Source organism: Gorilla gorilla, chromosome 2 (assembly GCF_029281585.2).
Source record: "Gorilla gorilla gorilla isolate KB3781 chromosome 2, NHGRI_mGorGor1-v2.1_pri, whole genome shotgun sequence".
Lineage (NCBI taxonomy): Eukaryota > Metazoa > Chordata > Mammalia > Primates > Hominidae > Gorilla > Gorilla gorilla.
Window position 1 is genome coordinate 22768531 of NC_086017.1, and position 17992 is coordinate 22786522.

Consider the following 17992-nt stretch of genomic DNA (forward strand, 5'->3'; position numbering starts at 1 on the left):
ACAGTCAGACAAAGCGAGGTGGCAGCCGCATCCATCAGACAGCACATGTTCCGTCACCACCAAAGTCCCCACCACCGCCACAGTCCCCACCACTCCTTATCGCCCACCCACACCTGGGCCACCCCTTCTCTTCCTGCCTATTGACGGCATCCATGTTTGCCTATGATGCTTACACAGGACCAAAATTCAAGGCCCAACGCAGAGAACAGAACTAGGATCTACAGTTTGGGACCAGTTGTTCCCAAGAAACCTAATGTAGAACACCAATTCCCGAGAGGCAGGGTTCAAGAACTCCCACAGCTCTGCATGGCTGGTGAGAACACCAAGGCCTCCTGCTCCACTGGGTCCTGTGAGTGTGTGGTTTTTACAAGGCTCTAGCAAATTAATACCGTCACAGTGACCACAATCCACAATCCCATGGTCATCATAACCACCAAGCCTCAATTCACCAGACACCCTCGTTCCTAAGTTTCATAGGGTTAGAATATAATTTTCAAAGCCATCTGATACCTGGTGTTTATTCCAAAACTGGATTCTAAGAGGATGTCCTGAGGTTCAAATTCAAGCTGTTCCCACCCTCGGCAGCCCCCTCCATCCACCTGTGAGAATGCCAACCTGAGTTTGGAGGAATGCCCAATGGCTCCAGAAGCGTCCCTGAGGAGTGTAGGGGGAGCTCTATGTGCAATCGGGAGACCAGGTCTCTCTACAGCTCCCCTACTTCCAGGCTGAGTGGCCCCAGGCAAGTGCCCTCCACTCCCTGGGCTTCTGTTGTCTCATCTTCACGACTGGCATCACTCCTGCTCCGCTTGCCCAACGGGAGCGTGGGAATCGAGGGAAGACACACTTTACCAACTGTAAATCCCACGTGGAGCTGTTTCTGCTCTGTGCCATCAGCCAGAGAGGAAAGGCTCAACCCCCTCAACTCCTCAAGTCTTGGCTGGGCTTGTCCAGGTCAGAAAGAGGGACATCAGGAGAAGTGTTCCCCAGCCCAGTGCCAAATTAAGCCCTGAGGGATCAGGAAATGAGATACGTCCATCTCTGTGCCTGCATAGAGGGCTTTATGCTTCCAAAGGCCTCCTTCCTTCCACTCTGCCACAGCTTACCTGGTCTCAAGACACAAAGTTTACAAGACTGCTTCCCTTGCCATGACCTCATCTGCATGGCCTCACCTTCTCCCCTTGTTCCTTTACTTTCTTCATTAACCATTCCTATAGCCTGCCCTCTGCCAGACGCTTGTCCCTGTTTAAGAAGGGTGGTTCTTGTTGGTTCTGAGTGCACAGAGATGACCAGAAGCTTCCAACCCCTGGGCTCACTCGGAAAGATTTTTCAGAATATACACACGCACAGAGCCAAAAATCTTCCCGGCTGAGCCAAATTAAATACAGAGGCCTCTAGTTATTTCCATACGCACCAAATGGACTTAAATAAAGCAGTTCTCTGTGGCAGGCTCCAGCACACAGAGCTAGGCTGGGCCCCAGGGACACCCCAGGAGAGCCAGGCTGGAGGCACAGGCTGGGGAGGCTGGCTCTGGACAGGGTGTGGACAGAGAGGAGGAGACAGATGCCCATCGTGCAGAAGACCTTCCTCATGGCCCGCCCTGCCAGCCAGGGCCTGTGGTGGGGCCATCTTGGCCCAGACAATCTTGGTCTTTTTTAGGTGCATAGCAAAACTGAAAGGAAAGTATGGCATTCCCATGTACCCACTGCCCCAACACAGGCACAGCCACTATCAACATCCACACTAGAGTGGCATGTTTTTACAGTCCATGAACTACGGTGACACATCATCATCACCAGGGTCCACAGTCTACATTCGGCTCCACACTTGGTGTTGTAAACAGCAACCTTTTGAAGTAGGTACTATATCATCTTCCCATTTTGTGGATGAAGAAACTAAGGCACAGAGAGTTGATGTAATTTACCCAAGGCCGCGTGACTCACACAGAAAGTGAGGAGGGGTGAGGCTGGCTGAGGCCCCGGGCCACCTCCCTGCCTGTCATGTTCTTCCCTCTGTGGGGCCAGCCCACCACCCTATCTACCCATCGAGCTCCCCCTGCCCTTGCAGGACCTGGTGCAGATGCTGCCCAGAACTGCAGCACGGCAGCTGCCAGGCCCCACAGCAAGTCAGCAATCCGCCCACAGCACCCAGCACAGGGGCACAGAAAGGGTCTTGGGGACAAATGAAGGCTGGGGGTAGGAAACACTATCCCCCTCAACTTCCCCCACCTACAACATTGGCACACAGAGCCGTTCCCTGGCAACTGTCTGGTACCCAGCAGGCAGGAGCTGTGTGGCCCTGGGCAAATGACTTGGCCTCTCTGTGTCTGTTTCTCAGTCATAAAATGGGAGTATTGTCCACCCAGCAGGGCTGCTGTGAGGGCCATATAATAACACACACAAAATCCTCAGCCTGGGGCCTGTCACCCAGGAAAAGCAGAGAGTAGGTGCTGCCACTGTCACGATTTAAGACTGTTATCACTTCGCTGCACTGCATGGTGCCATGGGTGCTAGAGGGAGGTGAGCTGGCCAAAGAGGAAGAGGTCTGAAGGAACACAGACCATCTGATTCCACACTAGCACCCATACCTGGGGAGCACGAGGGGCGCCTGGCTGGGATGTGGCCATGCCTAGGGTGTGACTTTGGCTTGTTTTGGCTTCTTTTTAACTAAGCTGGGTTGGGGGCGCTCTATGTACCAAGCACTGTGCTAGGAGCTAGGGTAGCAAACACATTCATACTGAGGACAGTGGCTGAAATGTGTTAGCACTTGCTACATGCCAGGCTCTAAGCCCAGCACTCTGGGGTGGCACAGCACTGGGTGATGATGACAAAGGTGAGTAAAGGTGACGGGAGCTGTCTAGGATGACTTTCGTATTCTGAGTGAAGCCCAAGAGGATCAGATGATGTCATGGAAGAGAAGCCAATCTGGGGAGAGGGAGATAATATGTGTCCTTTGGAACTTACAGATTTGCAGGTGCCCATGAGACCCCTAGAGAGGGTTGCTGGGCGGGCGGCAGGATGTCAGGGCCTGGGCAGGAGCCAGATCAGAAACCCCCGGAGGGAAAAGACTGTGTGAAGTCGAAAAGGAAAGAGCGCTGGGCAGAGGCCCAGGGACCCCCAGTGCTGAATGGCCACCCAGGGGCCCACCAAGATGAGGGGCTGACAGGTCTGGGAGGGTGGCAGGGGCACAGCCTGGCTACACCCCCTGGCAAGGGGAAAGCCAGGGCAACAGGGAGACCCTGTGGAGCTTGAAGCTGAGAGCCACAATACCATCCAGGGGACCCCCAATCCGATGAGAGAGGCTGACAGCCCATTCCACACCCCGCCCTCCAGGGGTCCTAGGGAGATGGAAGAGAAGCGAGTTCTCCTACCCTGACCCAGGAAGGCCCTGTCTGATGGAGGAGTCACGGGCCTAGCCTCTCCCAGTCACTTCCAGACACAGGGCATCCCAAATGGGTCAGACACCACTTGGTCACCAGGCTGGGAAACTGGCTCAAGCTCAGAGTTCCCGAGTTGGGCCAACACAGCTAAGGGCTGTTCAAGGGACACTGTGGCCTGCCCCAAGCACCCGCCCCAGTGACATGACTTTTCCAAAGCTAGAAATGAGGCCAACCATGAGACAGGCCCTTGATATAAAACCAACAAAATGTCTGGGATTAAAACTAATCTCGAGCAATGAAATAAAACTGCACATAGGGATCATTATACCATTCTACTTTTGTACGTTGCACATTTTACATAACAAAAAGCTAAAAATAACGCTAAGACTCTGCTATCACATCAAGTCCCATTATCTTCTTGGGCCATTTTGCCATTTTTACGAAGCACAAACAAAAAATCTCAAACCCTGCTCATTTAAATGATGGCTCTGAGAACAGTCAATGGCCCAGAGGGAACAGAGAATTCACGTTCCTGCGACCACACCTCCCCCTTCCCCAGCAGCAGAGGAAAGAGCTGCTTCCCCAAACACTTCCTCTCCACCCTACCCTCACCCCATGGGAATAGCCGCACTGCAATGGTATAACGATGACGGCTGGAGAGAATAGCAGTGCAGTGGGTAGGGGTCATCACAGCAGCTGGCATTTACCGAACACCTACTAGGTGCCTGGCGCTACTCCAGCCCCTCTTTCCCATCATCTCGGGTGGACAGTCGTCCTGATCCTGTCAAGGAGTCTGAGGATCGTTCTTAGCCCAGATGACTTCCTGGGGCTGGCGAACATGTTTTTGAGATTGTAGGCACTGGGTAGAGCTTCCAAGGATTCTCCTTCCACTCTGCTGATGGTAGTGCACCTCTGTAGCCGTCCACGGCGGCTGTACAAGGAACCCAATGCTGCCACTGGAGTGCGCACAGCCGGGGCCTGCAGGTTTTGTCTCTCTGGCTCCTCCTTGGCCCCCTGCTCCTCCCTGCCTCTGCCTCAGGCTGCATTCTAACAAGCTGCTCCCCAGCAATGCCAGGGAGGGAAAAGAAGGCCCATGCATTTACCAGAGGACCAGGTCTATATTCTGCAGAGCTTGAATTCGTCATTTTCATTTTCTAGCCATTCTTTCCTCATCTGTCAAATGAGAATAATGCCAGTGATTTCACAAGGTTCTTGGTTCCAATCAGACAGGTATGTGTGAAGTTCAAAGGCCATCCAAATGCCAGTATCATCATTTTCATTCTGTAGCCTGTTCTAGCCCCAGTCTCAATCTTGTGCCAACTTAAGACCCACCAAAAACAGTTGAGGCTTTGCCCAAACCCAGCTGACTCCCCTTCCCCTTCCTGCCGGCACGCATGGTCACCTGTTTTGTGTCTACTCACACTGCCTCTCCCTCCACTGTTCCCATTTGACAGGCAAGGAGGCAGCAGCTTGCAGTGGGGACCACCTTGCCCTGGCCACACATCCAGGAAGGGGCAGAAACAGGATCCAAGTTTCTCCAGCTCCAGATGGCACCTCTGCCCACTGCAGCAAGCTGCCTCCCCTCCCAGGCAGACAGACCAGCTGAAGAGGACAGAGCAGCAGAACCAGGGACTGAAGGCCACTGCCCCTGAGGCCAGGCTCTGCAGCTTTGGGCCTTATTAGGCTCCAGAAGCAGCCCCAGGTACCACCAGGAAGCCAGACCTGCCCAAAGCCTCAGAAGCTTAGCACAGGCCACCAGCTGAGGGCTCCAGAGGCACCACAGCTCTGCTCCATCTGACACAGGGCTGGGGGCCTCTACCTTGATGTCCTAACACCTCAGGGTGTCTCACACATGGTGCAGGCCATTTGCCCATTCCTATCTAAAGAAATCTTCATCCCAGCCCAACTGCAAGCTGCCTTACTTTGCAATTTCCCCAATCCACAGGCAAAGCGATTTTCTTAATACCCTTAACCATCCACTTCTTTGTGGGCTGTTTGGACAGCACGCTACAAGCACAAGCTAAAGTCCATGGGCTTAGTCACTTCTTACTGTGTCTGCCGTCTGTCATACCACCAACAGCCTGCAGCCCTTTAGCCCTTTAACTTCTTCCCCTCACCACTATCTCTCTGCACCCCTCTCTTTTAACCCTGGTCCTGTCTGTGTGCCAAAAAGATAAACAATCCACTCCCATCTAGGAACACATCTCCCCAAACAAGTAATACGGTCCAGTTCCACACAGTCAAACTTCTCGGGCCTAAAACACCAGCTAAAGGATGCCATGTTTCTGGTGCTGACCATGCACTGTTGAAGTACTCACATGGATTCATTCATTTAATCCTCACAGCAACTCCATGGCCTCCTCCTGTCATCCATCTTTTACCAATGGGGAAACTGAGGCACAGAAAGGCTAAGGAAGGTGCCCAAGATCATAGGGACAATGAGGAGCAGAGCTGGCATTAGAGTTGGGGTTAGAGATACAGGGAGTCTGACTACAGAATCCGCCTCCCTAACCATTGGGCTAAACATCCTGCATCTGCAAATGACTACAAGGATCAAGAGGCTCATTCTTCTTCTCACAGATGTGGAAACTGAGGCCCAGGGACGGATGGGATGAGATGGGTGACTGATGCCAGGGCTCTAGGGAGGCGGACGACCAACGGCCAATCAGGGCCAGTTCTGGACAGGCCTTTCTGAAAGGCTTCCTCTCTCAGGATGGGAGACCTTTGAGCTTAAGGGCAGCCAGAATAAGGACAACAATGATCACAACTAACATCTACCGGGCCCTTGCTATGTTACTATGAGACACCGTTTAATTGCTTTACATGTATTCATGCATCTCATGATTATACCACCTACCCTCCCAGCCAGAAATAGAAAAGCAAACACCACAGGCTTCTGTAAATGGCATCAGGGAGAAAGTATTCAAGTTGGCAGACAGACTCTGATCCGGTCTGGGCAGCAGGGGATTTTGGGAGAACCCTTCCAGTTTGTGTGAATGAGGAGGACTCCTCCCAGCTGGGGACTCGCTCCAATTCTTCCAGTTTATTAATGATCCCTCTCCCCTCCCATGGGATCCAGTTCAGCACCCACACACTTGTGTGTCCTCTAGTGATTCAAAAGCCCTAGCCTTGGGTTTCCTCACCATGCAGAAGCCTGTCATGTTCGCATGGGTCCCTCAGTGAGTTAGGGGACAGTCAGTTTTAGTCCTCAGGACCCTGCTCCAAGCAGAGTCTTGGCCTGGGGCTGCGCACAGCACACAAGCATGCTACCCTGAAGAGCCTGCAAGTGCAAAGGACACTGTCCCAGAATCCTGCCAGAGAGTCTGGGGATGCAGCTCTTCGGTTCTGTGGGGAAAGAGACAAGATGCCAGGAAGGCCCCGTGAGTGGTCATCAACCAGCTTGTGGGCTGAGACTTCTGAGAACATGTTGGGAATCCTGATACCTGGGGATACCAGACATCTGTTGTGGCAGTATAGGGAAGAAGCAAAAGGCTCCATTCATGGTGGTGACATATTTTGCCAAAGATTATTTAATCCCAGAGGAAGCAGAGCCTGGCCATGAAGTACACAGACCCTGAAGCCAGGCAGGCGGAGTTCAAACGCTAACTCTAGCACTCTAGCAACTTTAGCACTAAATGGCAACTGTTGCTATTACTATTACCACTGAGCTTTGAACAAAGAGGAAAAAACAAATGCAGTCACAGTGTCTCATCTTTAGAAACAGGGAGGGGACGCTTGCTATGGTTCTCCATCGGGACCTTAAGTTCAAATCAAACTGTCACCATGTCAGGAAACTGCAAACCGAGGAGATAAAACGGAAAGAATGGGCATTTCCTCCAAGGAGCAGCGAAGCTGCAGGTACCTATGAACAAGGCAAAAAAAAAATTCAAGTCAGAGCAGCTGGGACCCCAAGAAGGAAGATTTCACAAAAAGCCACACAGGCTCTAGAAATCAGTCTTCAACCTCACAAACGAGCAAAAAAGAAAACTTTGAGGAATCATTTTAACTCAGCAACAATTTCACAAACGGGAAAAGGTGGTAATAATGATGATGGTGATGATAACAGCTACCATTTGTTGGGGATCTAACTGTATGCTTCGGTCACCAGGCAAAGCTGCACATCCCCCGCCCCCTCTCCAGGGGTTTCTTTTGGCTCCATTTCATGGATGAGAAAATCAAGACTCAGAGATGGGAGGCAACATATCTGAGGCCACACAGCCAGGAAGAGGTGGAGTCAGGGTTTTGTGTGATCCCCAAGACCTGTGCTCTGTGATGTACCATTTCACACTACTAACCTCAGTGCTTCTACATCTAGCCTAGGGCCTGGTACAAAGTTGGTGCTCAGTAAATGTTTGTTGTGTGCATAAAGGAACACAGGAAAGTGAAAAGCTGCGTGTCCCCTGGGTCATACACATCTCTCCAGAGAACAACGCACTCCTCCAAGCCCAAGACAGCATGTGTGCACTTGTTAACCCCTGCATTTATGGATGCTTTCATTCACTGACAACTGGCTATGTCCGCCATGAGGCCAGGCGCTATGCTAGGCAGGCATTGGGGTACTAGCCACAGGGCCAGGACTTGGAGGGACACTTGCCCAATTCAGGGTACAGCCATGGCAGCCAGTATAGTGGCAGGTCCAGGTGGCACCATGCCATACTTCAACCATAAATGCCATCAATTTCCTCTCTGCAGCAGCTCATGCAGTGGGAGCAGCCAGATTCTCTAAGGCCATGCCAATTAATTCTTCAAGAGCCTTAATGGCCTCTAAACTCATTACAATTTGCTTTTGAGGACAAACAATAAATCACATTCAACAGCATTTGAGCATACTCCCCCTACACACACACACACACACACACACGCTTCCATGGGAGATCTCTCCCAAGGCCTCCGGTGGTGTTTGAGCCCATCTGGGCTGTGCATCATCTTGCCCCTGTGCTTACTGGGCGGATATTCCACATGTCATCATAATTCAAAGGAAATTTACAAAACAGGAAGCAAGAAAATCCAGCGGGTCATTGGTGCCTGGGAAGAGCAGAGTGCTGACCTGGACAAACATGGCATTTGACTGGAGTCCCGAGGATGGCCAGCTGTGCAGTGGCCTTCAGACATCCACATTCTCAGAGCACTCCATGAAGCAGTGTTATCATTCCCTTTCACAGAAGGGGAAACAGGCTTGGAGGGGTGTGGTAACTTGCATACACTCACGAAACTGAGCTGGGACTTGAAACAAAATCTGTTTGCCTCCCCAGGCCCTTCTTTCCTTAAGTCTCAAGCTGCCCTGGATTCCAGATTATCCTGGTAAACCAAGATTCCACAGTCTGCAGAGTCCAGACAGATAAAACCGTATGCACACACAGATGCACACGCATGCACACACACATATACTGAGCTCCTGCAGCCCTGGGTACCCTGTCCAATACAGTCCAGAAACATCTATTTGCCCAGTTGTCACACTGTTTGACTATGCAGCTGTCAGTCCTGTCCATGTTTTTGAACTGAAGCTGTGTAAATATTAGCACAACCAGTTCATAGTCCGACTTCCTTAAGTGAAAGCCTGAAAGTCCTAGCAGGGCTAGCCAGGGCCTCCAGAGGCCTCCATCACAACATTGGGGTTCTCCTGTAGGCTCCCCATGTGATATTCTGGCCCAGTCTCTGGGTTCTCTTAGTGTGTGTACCCTTAAAAAAAAACGAGGGTAAGAAGAGTCCTGTGTTGTCACAAGGCTCAAACAGCAAAGCATCAAAGTGCCACACATGCTCTTGGAAAGAAGCCTGTTATTTGTAGAGTGGTGCATGGTGGCATGGCTGGACTTGGGAGTGGTTATCTTGGGCCCGTTACAGACTAAGGAGGGTCCCCTGAGGTTTCTGGACCGTGCTGCATCCCATCCGGGTTTAGAGAGGGGGAGACGGCCAGCTCAAAGGGCTCTGGCCCCTGGGAGCCAGCCCAAGGAGCATCTAGCTCTGCCTCCACAGGCCAGGGACTGGGTTGATTTCCTCTACCCCTCCCCCAAGCTTCCCATGGAACCACATACCAGGTGCTCCAGAGCAAATGGGATCCACCTGCTCTGAGGCTGATGCGTGAACTATGGGCTACACCTGAGCGAGGCTTCTCAACTTCCAAGACCTCTGCCTCATGTTCTGAGACTGGGGGAGCAGCTGTTCATCACCAACCCAGACCACAGAAGGATCCAAGCAGGCTTCCCTGAAGCTGGAAGATTGAGATGAGATGCCTGGAGGGACTTCTAATGAGAAGGGATGTGGGACTGAGAAGTATGCAAGAGAGGTGGCCTGGACATGCCAACTGGAATGGTCCTAATGGACGGGCAGAAACCCCTCCCCAGTTACTTTCAGCTCAGAGGGAGGCGGGAGGTGCAGCCAGGAGAGCACACTAATGGTTTCTTGTTCCCCACTAGACTGCTGGTTCCATGAGGACAAAGACTCCATGTTTTGTTCACTGCTGTGTCTCTGGTGCCTAGAGCAGGGACTGGTACATAGCAGGCACTCAATAAACCACAGAGCTTTAGTACTGACAAGACTGAATGCTCAGCCTCGATTTGCTCTCCTGCAATATGAGGATGCTGGTACCACAAGGGTAAGAAGCAATTGTAATACCGGGTGGGACAGCTGATGGACTATGAGGGCCGCGGGTGTGTGTGGGATATGAATAACATGACCCCCATGTCCAGATTGCTGCCACTGATTCCAGACAGATGGTCTTGCAGCTGCAGCATGCCTGGCCTCCACCCCAGATGCAAGGAGCAATGGGGTCCTTGAGAAGCCCCCCAACCCCACTTGGAGGCTCAGGCCCAGCGCTCCAGGCCTCTGGGGTGAGGAAGGGGCAGAGGGGGACATATGCATGTTCTCAGTGCAACTGCTGGACATGCGCTGCACAATTTTTAGACTGAAAGATCAAACAGCTCCAGGTGGGCTTCCTCCAGAGGGGGCCTGACATAAGCCAAGTCAGCTTGTCAACAAATCCCCTTAGCCCCACCCCCCTGCTCCTCAGAAGGGCCTGCAGATAGCTCAGGGGGCAGCTGTGCTGGCCATCGGAGAAAGGAAATCAATATTCTCAGCACATACACACACACTCTCTTTCTCCCTTTCTCTCCATAAACACGGGCCCTTGGAAGCTCAGACAGCCGCCCACAGGCCCCTAAGTAGAAAAGGGTTGGCCCCTCTGACACACCAGACTCCATCCCTGACCACACCAGGTGCACACGCATCACCACATAAACAAAGCCCCTCACATCCACACTCTGCCACAAACAGCAGCCACACACCCCAGTGCACCCCCAAGTGGCCCTGCCAGGGGCAGAGTACCCGACAAAAGCTGCTGGCACACCTGGGACGCCTGTTTGTTCAGGGTCATCCACCCTCACACACACTCGGGGTCTCGCAGACAGGACAGACACATCAATCCAGACACAGGCCCAATGTCTGGAATAGACAGGCCTGCAAGAGGCCTCCCTGGCAGCTCCTGCCCTGCCCGCAGTTGGAAACAGGCACAGACCCGCTGGGCACCCTCCCACCAACTCTCCGCTCTCTCTCCTGCCCCTCACCTCACACCCACACCGAGTCCCACTGTTTCCCTCTCAAGCCCCCAAACTCAAACTCACCCCCACACCAACTTGCACTCCAACAGGCCCTCGATCACACACACACTCCCATCCTGAGACCCTCTCAGGGCACACACAGCGCTCCTGTCCCAAGGGCGCGTCTCTCTCTCCCACGCACAAACTCGGGTCCTGTTTGCTCGTCTCCCACCCAAACCCACAGTCTGGCGGACGCACCCCGCCCCGCAGGCAGCTTTCTCTCGCACTCCGGGCGCCCGGTCCCGACGGTCACCCGCACACGCATCCCCACAGCCTGCGCCAGCCCACCGCTCAGCACCCGGGAAGGCCGCTCGCCCCGCGCCGCGCCCTCACCCGCTGTCAAGCTCTAGCTCCAGAAGGGACTGGGTCCTCTCCGAGTTGCAGTGCAGGCACCACATGGCGGCCGCAGTGGGAGCGGGCCGGGCCGGGAGCCGGGACCCAGGCCCAGCAGAGGCCGCCGACTCCCGCCAGCGAGCCGCCGGATCCCGGGGCCGACACCCGGCCACCCGGAGACCCGACCACCCGCCACGCGATCACGTCGGGGCTCCTGGTCCAGTGTCCGCCGGCTCCCGCGGCTCCGGCCCCAAGTCCAAGCCCCAGGCCAGCCAAGCCCGCCTCTCCGCCGCCGCCCGCTTGGCGCAGCGCGAAGCCGGGCCGGAGGAATGTGGCCCTGAAGTGGGCGGGGCAGGGCGGGGGCGGGGCCGGAGGGCGAGCTGGGGGCGGGGCTGCGCGCGGGGGCGAGACTGCACGGAGCGTGTGGGGAAGAGAGCACAGGAGGCGTGGCCACACGGAGCCGCGGAAAAAGCACAGGGGGGCGGGGGGTCAGGGGCGGGGCCACGCGCAGGGGCGGGGCCGAGACGAGGCGCGGGGTGCAGAGCGCCAAGGGCGGAGTCCCAGACACTGCATCCAGGTCCCTGCGCGCGAAGCCTCTGTTCTGGTAGGAGGACTTTGCGCAGCCCCTCCAACACTGGCGCCTCCCGGGAGCCATGTCTCCCTCTCCAGCGTGTAACCACAACAAATGCAAAGCGCCAAACCCCCAACCAGAGCCTACTCCGCTGATGCCTACTCAACCTCTGCCCATCCCGATTTTGCCTTCAGTTTATAAAACCTGGCCTTTGCCTGCCTGGACCGAACCGTGTGGTTCTGGGGCTCTGATGCGCCCCAGAGAACGGAATGGGCCCTATCCTGAGGTTGGTACCACCCTTTTGGTGGCTTTTTGGGGAAGATCTAATGGAAAGTTGCTTCTTTCTCCCTAAGCCCACCCAGCCCCCTACCCTTTCTCCACCCAGAGACACCCTTCAAGCACTTATGACAAGCTTAAAGTAATACTAATTAGCACTTTAGAGTTCTTCAGTGATAGCTGGCCTTCAAGGCAACATTGTGAAGTAGGTGGAGTTACCCCTGGCCTCATTTTACCAATGAGTAAACTGAGGCTCAGCTTAACTGGGCCAACTAAGAGACGGCTTCCCTCACTCTTTCCTCCTCTCCCAGGCTCTTCCTACTATGAGCGCTCATGGCTTGCAGTCCTCCATTTGTATGTTTACTTGTTTATTATCTGTCCTTGGGCTCCATGAAGGCAGGTACAGTGCCCAGCGCCCACACCTGTGGAATGCCTAGACGTGGTTGGGAGACAGCAAGTAGATATGGAACAATCAAAACCCCACCTGTCCTGGGCCACCCACCTACAAGTCCATCTCCTGGAGGGCCAGGCAGCTGGCAGGCCTGCGGGAGTCAGGAAGCTGCAAGAAGCCATCAATGCAGGGGCATTGTCTTGTGCCCTTCTGAATCTTTCATTTGGAGGGGGACAGTGAAGGAAGGGGGCTGAGGTGGCCCAGCTTGCAGCAGAGGAGGGCAGCCCCTAAAGCCAGTTTAGAGCACCTGGGTTCCCAGGCAAAAGGCTGAGCAGGAGCCCAGTGCCCCTTCACTGCCCATCTCCACATTCCTCTTCTCAGCTTCCCATGTTTTCTTTGCTCTGTTAAAAATAAATGAAGACAGAGAATGGGGGGAAATATTTGCAAATCATGTATCTAATAAGGGTCTAGTGTCCATAGTACATAAAGAACGCTCACAATTCAAAAATAATAAGGCAGATAACCCAATTTAAAAACAGGCAAGGTATCTGAGTAGATTTTTCTCCAAAGACAATCTACAAGTGGCCAATAAGCCCATGAAAAGATGCTCTCAACCTCACTAATCTTTAGGGAACTGTAAATCAAGACCGCAATACCACCTCACACTCACAAGGAAGGCCATAATAAAAAAGACGGACAAAAGTACCTATACATAGAGGGTTCTGGAAGGAGAACAACACTAGGCTGCACTGCTCAAAGACCACAGCCACATCTGGCATCTGTCGTGGTTAGGGTAGGGGTAGGAAGCTGGGAGAGGATAGGGTAGAAATGACCCAGTTGATGGCAGAGGCAGCAGAAAACTCCCACCCCTGTCTGAATTGCTCTCTAAAAATAGACTGCAATAAATGGAGCCAAAAGAATTCCCCCAGCCCAGCTGCTGGAGCACTCTGGACACGGTCTTTGACAGCCTCACCATCCAGATTGTCCAAGAATTTCAGGCACTTCTCCAGGCCCAGGGCCCTGCCGCCCAGCAGGATGGTCTTGGCGACATTGTCTAGGCTGGGATTTAGAAGGGGATTGAATTTCGCTGTTAGCATTTGGAATACCAGATGATGGACACTCTGGAAACCAAATGCATCTTGATTCTCTTGTTTTATCTTTCTGCAAAGTGTGCCTCTTGCTCCTGCTCCGCTAACTGCCTTGCAGATTAATAATTTAGGCAACTGTGAGCAGAAGCAAGAAAAGTTCCAGCCTAGAGAGGCAGAGAAGGCCAATTTTTCTGCAGAAATGACCAGACTGGTCAGAATCCTTGGATGCACCATTCAGGCAAATTGCTTAGCTTTCTGAGTCTCAGTTTCTGCAACTGTAAAGAGTGGCTCAGCAGCCACCTCTACCCCAGCTAATTCACCTTGCTGTTTAATTTAATTTAGCAAGCATTAATTAGTACTTACTCTGAGGCCTCAGTGGGGAAACACTGCTGTGACAAGTATTCCCCAGTATGGTGTCGTGACAGTGGAGGAAAGAGCTTGTAATTCTGCCCCAGGAGAGGCTCTAATGGGGGGACATTTTGGGTTGGACCTTGAGGGGTGAGTGGGGCCCCATGTATGAGGTCACAGGATGTAAAAAGTCATGGAGACGTTTAGTTCCACTGTATCACCCCATGTTTTAGTCCTGAGCTGCTTGCCTTGGCCCATTTCACATGCTACAACTCGACTTTATCTCTATCCTCCCCAGCTTCTGATAGCCTCCAGTCTTTCCACAGCCTCCCTGCTTTCCTCCAGCCAGATGTGTGGCACTCTCCCAAAGCCCAGCCTTTGCAGCCCCTCTCTCCAAGCTGTCAGGATCAAGCCCAGCCTCTCTGCACAGCCAGCCTCGTGGCCTGGTTCATCTCTCCATTCCTTACCTCTCCTGCCCACTCTGTGCCTGCCACACCTCCAACAATACTAAGCTTCTTTCAGTTCCCCACGCTCCCCACTGTGCCTGGCTCACAGCTAGGACCTTGGTTTTCAGCTTCCTATGTCACTGCTCCCAGAAAGACACCCATGACCAGCCCCTAGTCCAAGTCAGAAACTCCTTTTACATGGCATCAGGTTACTCTGCACCTGCTTGCTTATACCAGCGAGCTGTATTCCAACTGCCAGGGCTGGTTCTATGTCCTTCCCTGCAGCAGCCCCTGTGCCGACAGTGGAGCCTGGTGCACAGAAGGTCTTCAACAGCTGAATACGTCAAAGGTTGGTAAACTATGGCCTGAGAGCCAAGTCCAGCCTGCTGCCTGTTTTTTTAAAATAAAGGTTTATTGGAACAGAGCCACGCTCATCCACTTATGTATTGTCAATGGCTTCTTCCATGCTATGATGATGAAGTTAAACAGTTACAACAGAGACAGATGACCTGCCAAACATACAATATTAATGCGCACATGCAGCCCTTCTCTGAAATAAATGAAGCTCTCCTGAGGCAGTCTTACATTGGCTCCAACTACCCTGGCAAACCCCCTGCGTGTTCAGCCAGACACCCCATGCAAGAGCAGAATCCAAACATGGGGGAAGACAGTGACTGAAATGATAGGGCTGGGCCAGATGATCCTCAGATGAGATGGCCACAAGATGGGATGCACTGTTGGGAATGAATCCTACAGCGCCGCCTGCCCGTGTGCACATAGAGGCATGCCCAAGGATATTAATTATTTGAAAAAGCAGAACTCAGGGGAGCAAACGTGCAATGCCTCTCAATGCGGACTGGTTAAGTAAATTGTATTACACCCATCAATGGAGTCCCATGTTAAAAAGATGGCAGCAGCATCCTGCATACTTATAGGAAAAGATCTGAGACACAACATTGTGATAGAAAGTCCAGAAAAATGTGAAGTGTATTTATAAAAGAATCTACAGAACACTAGTATGCTTATATAAGATTGTACAATCATAGATTACTTCTTAAAAGAGACCCAAGAGTGCCATTGCACTCCAGCCTGGGAGACAGGGCGAGACTCTGTACCCCCCTCCAACACCAAAAAAATTTTTTTAAACAAGTGTTTGTTACTTTTTAAAAAGCCAGTTATGGGCCAGGTGTGGTGGCTCACCCAAAGTCAGGAGTTCGAGGCCAGCCTGGCCAACATGGCGAAACCCCGTCTCTACTAAAAATACAAAAATTAGCTGGGCGTGGTGGTGGGTGCCTGTAATCCCAGCTACTCAGGAGGCTGACGCAGGAGAATCACTTGAACGCAGGAGGCGGAGGTTGCAGTGAGCCGAGATCGTCCCACTGCACTCCAGCCCTGGCAACAGGGTGAGACTCCATCTCAAAAAAAAAAAAAAAGGCCAGTTATGGACTGGACTGGAACCAATGCAATTTTTTTTTTTTAATGTGCCAGTGAAGCCTGGGCAACATGTCAAAATCCCATCTCTACAAAAAAAAAACAGAAAAAGTAGCTAGGCATGGTGGCATGTGCCTGTAGTCGCAGCTACTCAGGAGGCTGAGGTGGGAGGATCACCCGAGTGTAGGAAGGTCAAGGCTGTGGCGAGCCGTGATTGTGCCACTGCACTCCTGCCTGGATGACAGACTGAGATCCTGTCACACACACAAAAAAGCCAGTGAAATGAAGAAATCAAGGGACTGAAGGTCTTCTGACATCTTCTAGGAGGCTCTGAAGCCCACCAGAACTAGTCCACAAAGACCCCAAACGCTTGATGGTACTTAAGCCACCTCTTGGGCCACTCCAGGTTCCTCGTCTTTCAAGCAGGTTGTGTCTTACTGACAACCATAAAAATCGGTAAGACTGGTGGTGTAGCACATTTTGAGCTTCTGCTCAGTGTCTGTTCACCACCACTATGTTACCATTCATCTTACGAAATGAGCATTCCCCCATCACAGCCAGAATGCTGGGTCTGCGAGGGAGCTCTGCGGCTGCCACTTAGCCCCAAATCCTCATTTTACAGACGAGAGGTGGAGGGATGTGCCCCAGGAACTATAAACACCGACACTGACCCGAGGCTTCATGCCACACTGGCCACCACAATACAGCACCCAGCCTGGACAATACAGCATCCAGCCTGGGCGGGTGAGTTTTAAGACCATCATTCTCATCCAAATATGGAATAGAACCTATTCCTAAGACTGTTAGATGCAGTAAAAAGCCAGAGACAGCTGCATGGAACACAGCACTCTGTAGAGTGGCACCTCAGGGAAGCCAGTCCATCCCCCAGAACAGAAATGTTTCCAGATAAATAAAGCTGTTCTTACCAAGTGCCAAATTATCTTTAAAATTCCAACCATTTTCCACAGAAACCACTTGTGAATTTGGGACGTGCCATATCTTACTAAACAAAGTAAACAGAATGAACTAGGGATTGCTGGAGGTGGTATAGGGTTGTCCACCCTGACCTAGGCTTCTGGCCCGGGTTTCCTACGTGACACTGAACTGCTCAGGCACACCTGCATTGTAATCCAGCTCCTGCCTGTCTTTTCAGCCTCATTCCCAGCTATGATCCCTACAACGCAGCCACTCCCAGAATGTACCCTGCACTTCCCGGCCCCAGTGCCTTTGCTTATCCTGTTTCCACGTCCTGGGTTGTTGCTTCATTTGATTGGCAATCTCTTATTCAACCTTCAAAGCCCAGCTCAAATGTCCCCTTCTCTTTGAGGCCTCCCCTAATCCCTCTACCCCCAGGCAGAGCAAGAACCCCTTACTTAAGACTGTGGGCACCTCGACGGTAGGGACCATTGTGCTCCATGCACCTTCCCGGTGGTGGGGCCCAGACGCTGCCATTGTCCTGTGTAACTGGCCTGGTTCCAGACAGCTACCACAGCCCTAGGGAAATTCATCCCAACCACAATGGTACTTGGGTTGGCCAAGACCCAACCATGACAGTAAGATTAAAGCAGCCTTACCCCATTTACCCTGATGTGATTATTAGGCATTGCATGCCTATATCGAAATATCTCATGTGACCCATAAATATATACATCTACTGTGTACCCACAAAAATTAAAAATTAAATAAACAAAGTGGCTTTAATGTTAAAGTCTGATGGAGCCACCAAGGCCCAGTGCTGCCCACCCATTGTTCAGATGAGGCAGCTGAGGCTCACAGAAGCAGGGAGCACTTCCCCAGATCATGTGGGGACACATCCAAGAACTGGTTATCTGGCTTCCTTTCCCCAGCTCCTTCTGCACTGCTAAAACCTAAGACCTGTCGTGGTTTGAGGTGTCAGGAGGCTCTGTTTTCTTGTGGTCTTTAGATGAATAAAAATTAGACGCAGCTGTTATGGTGCCATTAGTTGACAAATGGACTCACATGCTGAGGATGCATGGGAAAGACCCTGAGGGAGGGGCTGCAATAAAGAACCACTGCAGCTAGGCCACAGTGTCCCCCACAAGGAGAAATGAAACCCAGCACGGGTACAGGTGGCTCTGCCAGGGCTCTGAGGAGCCTGGCACATGATGGGTGCTCAGTG

The 17992-nt window shown here is 52.4% G+C and overlaps 1 protein-coding gene across 11 annotated transcripts in view; it reads right to left on the minus strand.

Annotated features, from left to right (window-relative positions):
* IQSEC1 (IQ motif and Sec7 domain ArfGEF 1) overlaps nt 1-17992 on the minus strand; it is a 386075-nt gene that overhangs the window by 58743 nt on the left and 309340 nt on the right. For 2 of the 11 annotated variants that reach the window (XM_063703646.1, XM_031009088.3), the window contains exon 1: nt 11302-11646. The exons of 8 other annotated variants lie outside the window; for them this stretch is intronic. In XM_063703646.1, coding sequence (XP_063559716.1) covers nt 11302-11366 — 65 coding nt within the window. In that variant the 5' untranslated portion in view covers nt 11367-11646. Of the gene's footprint in view, nt 1-11301; nt 11647-17992 lie in introns of those variants that run through there. One more of the 11 variants, XM_031009091.3, reaches the window with a different exon arrangement.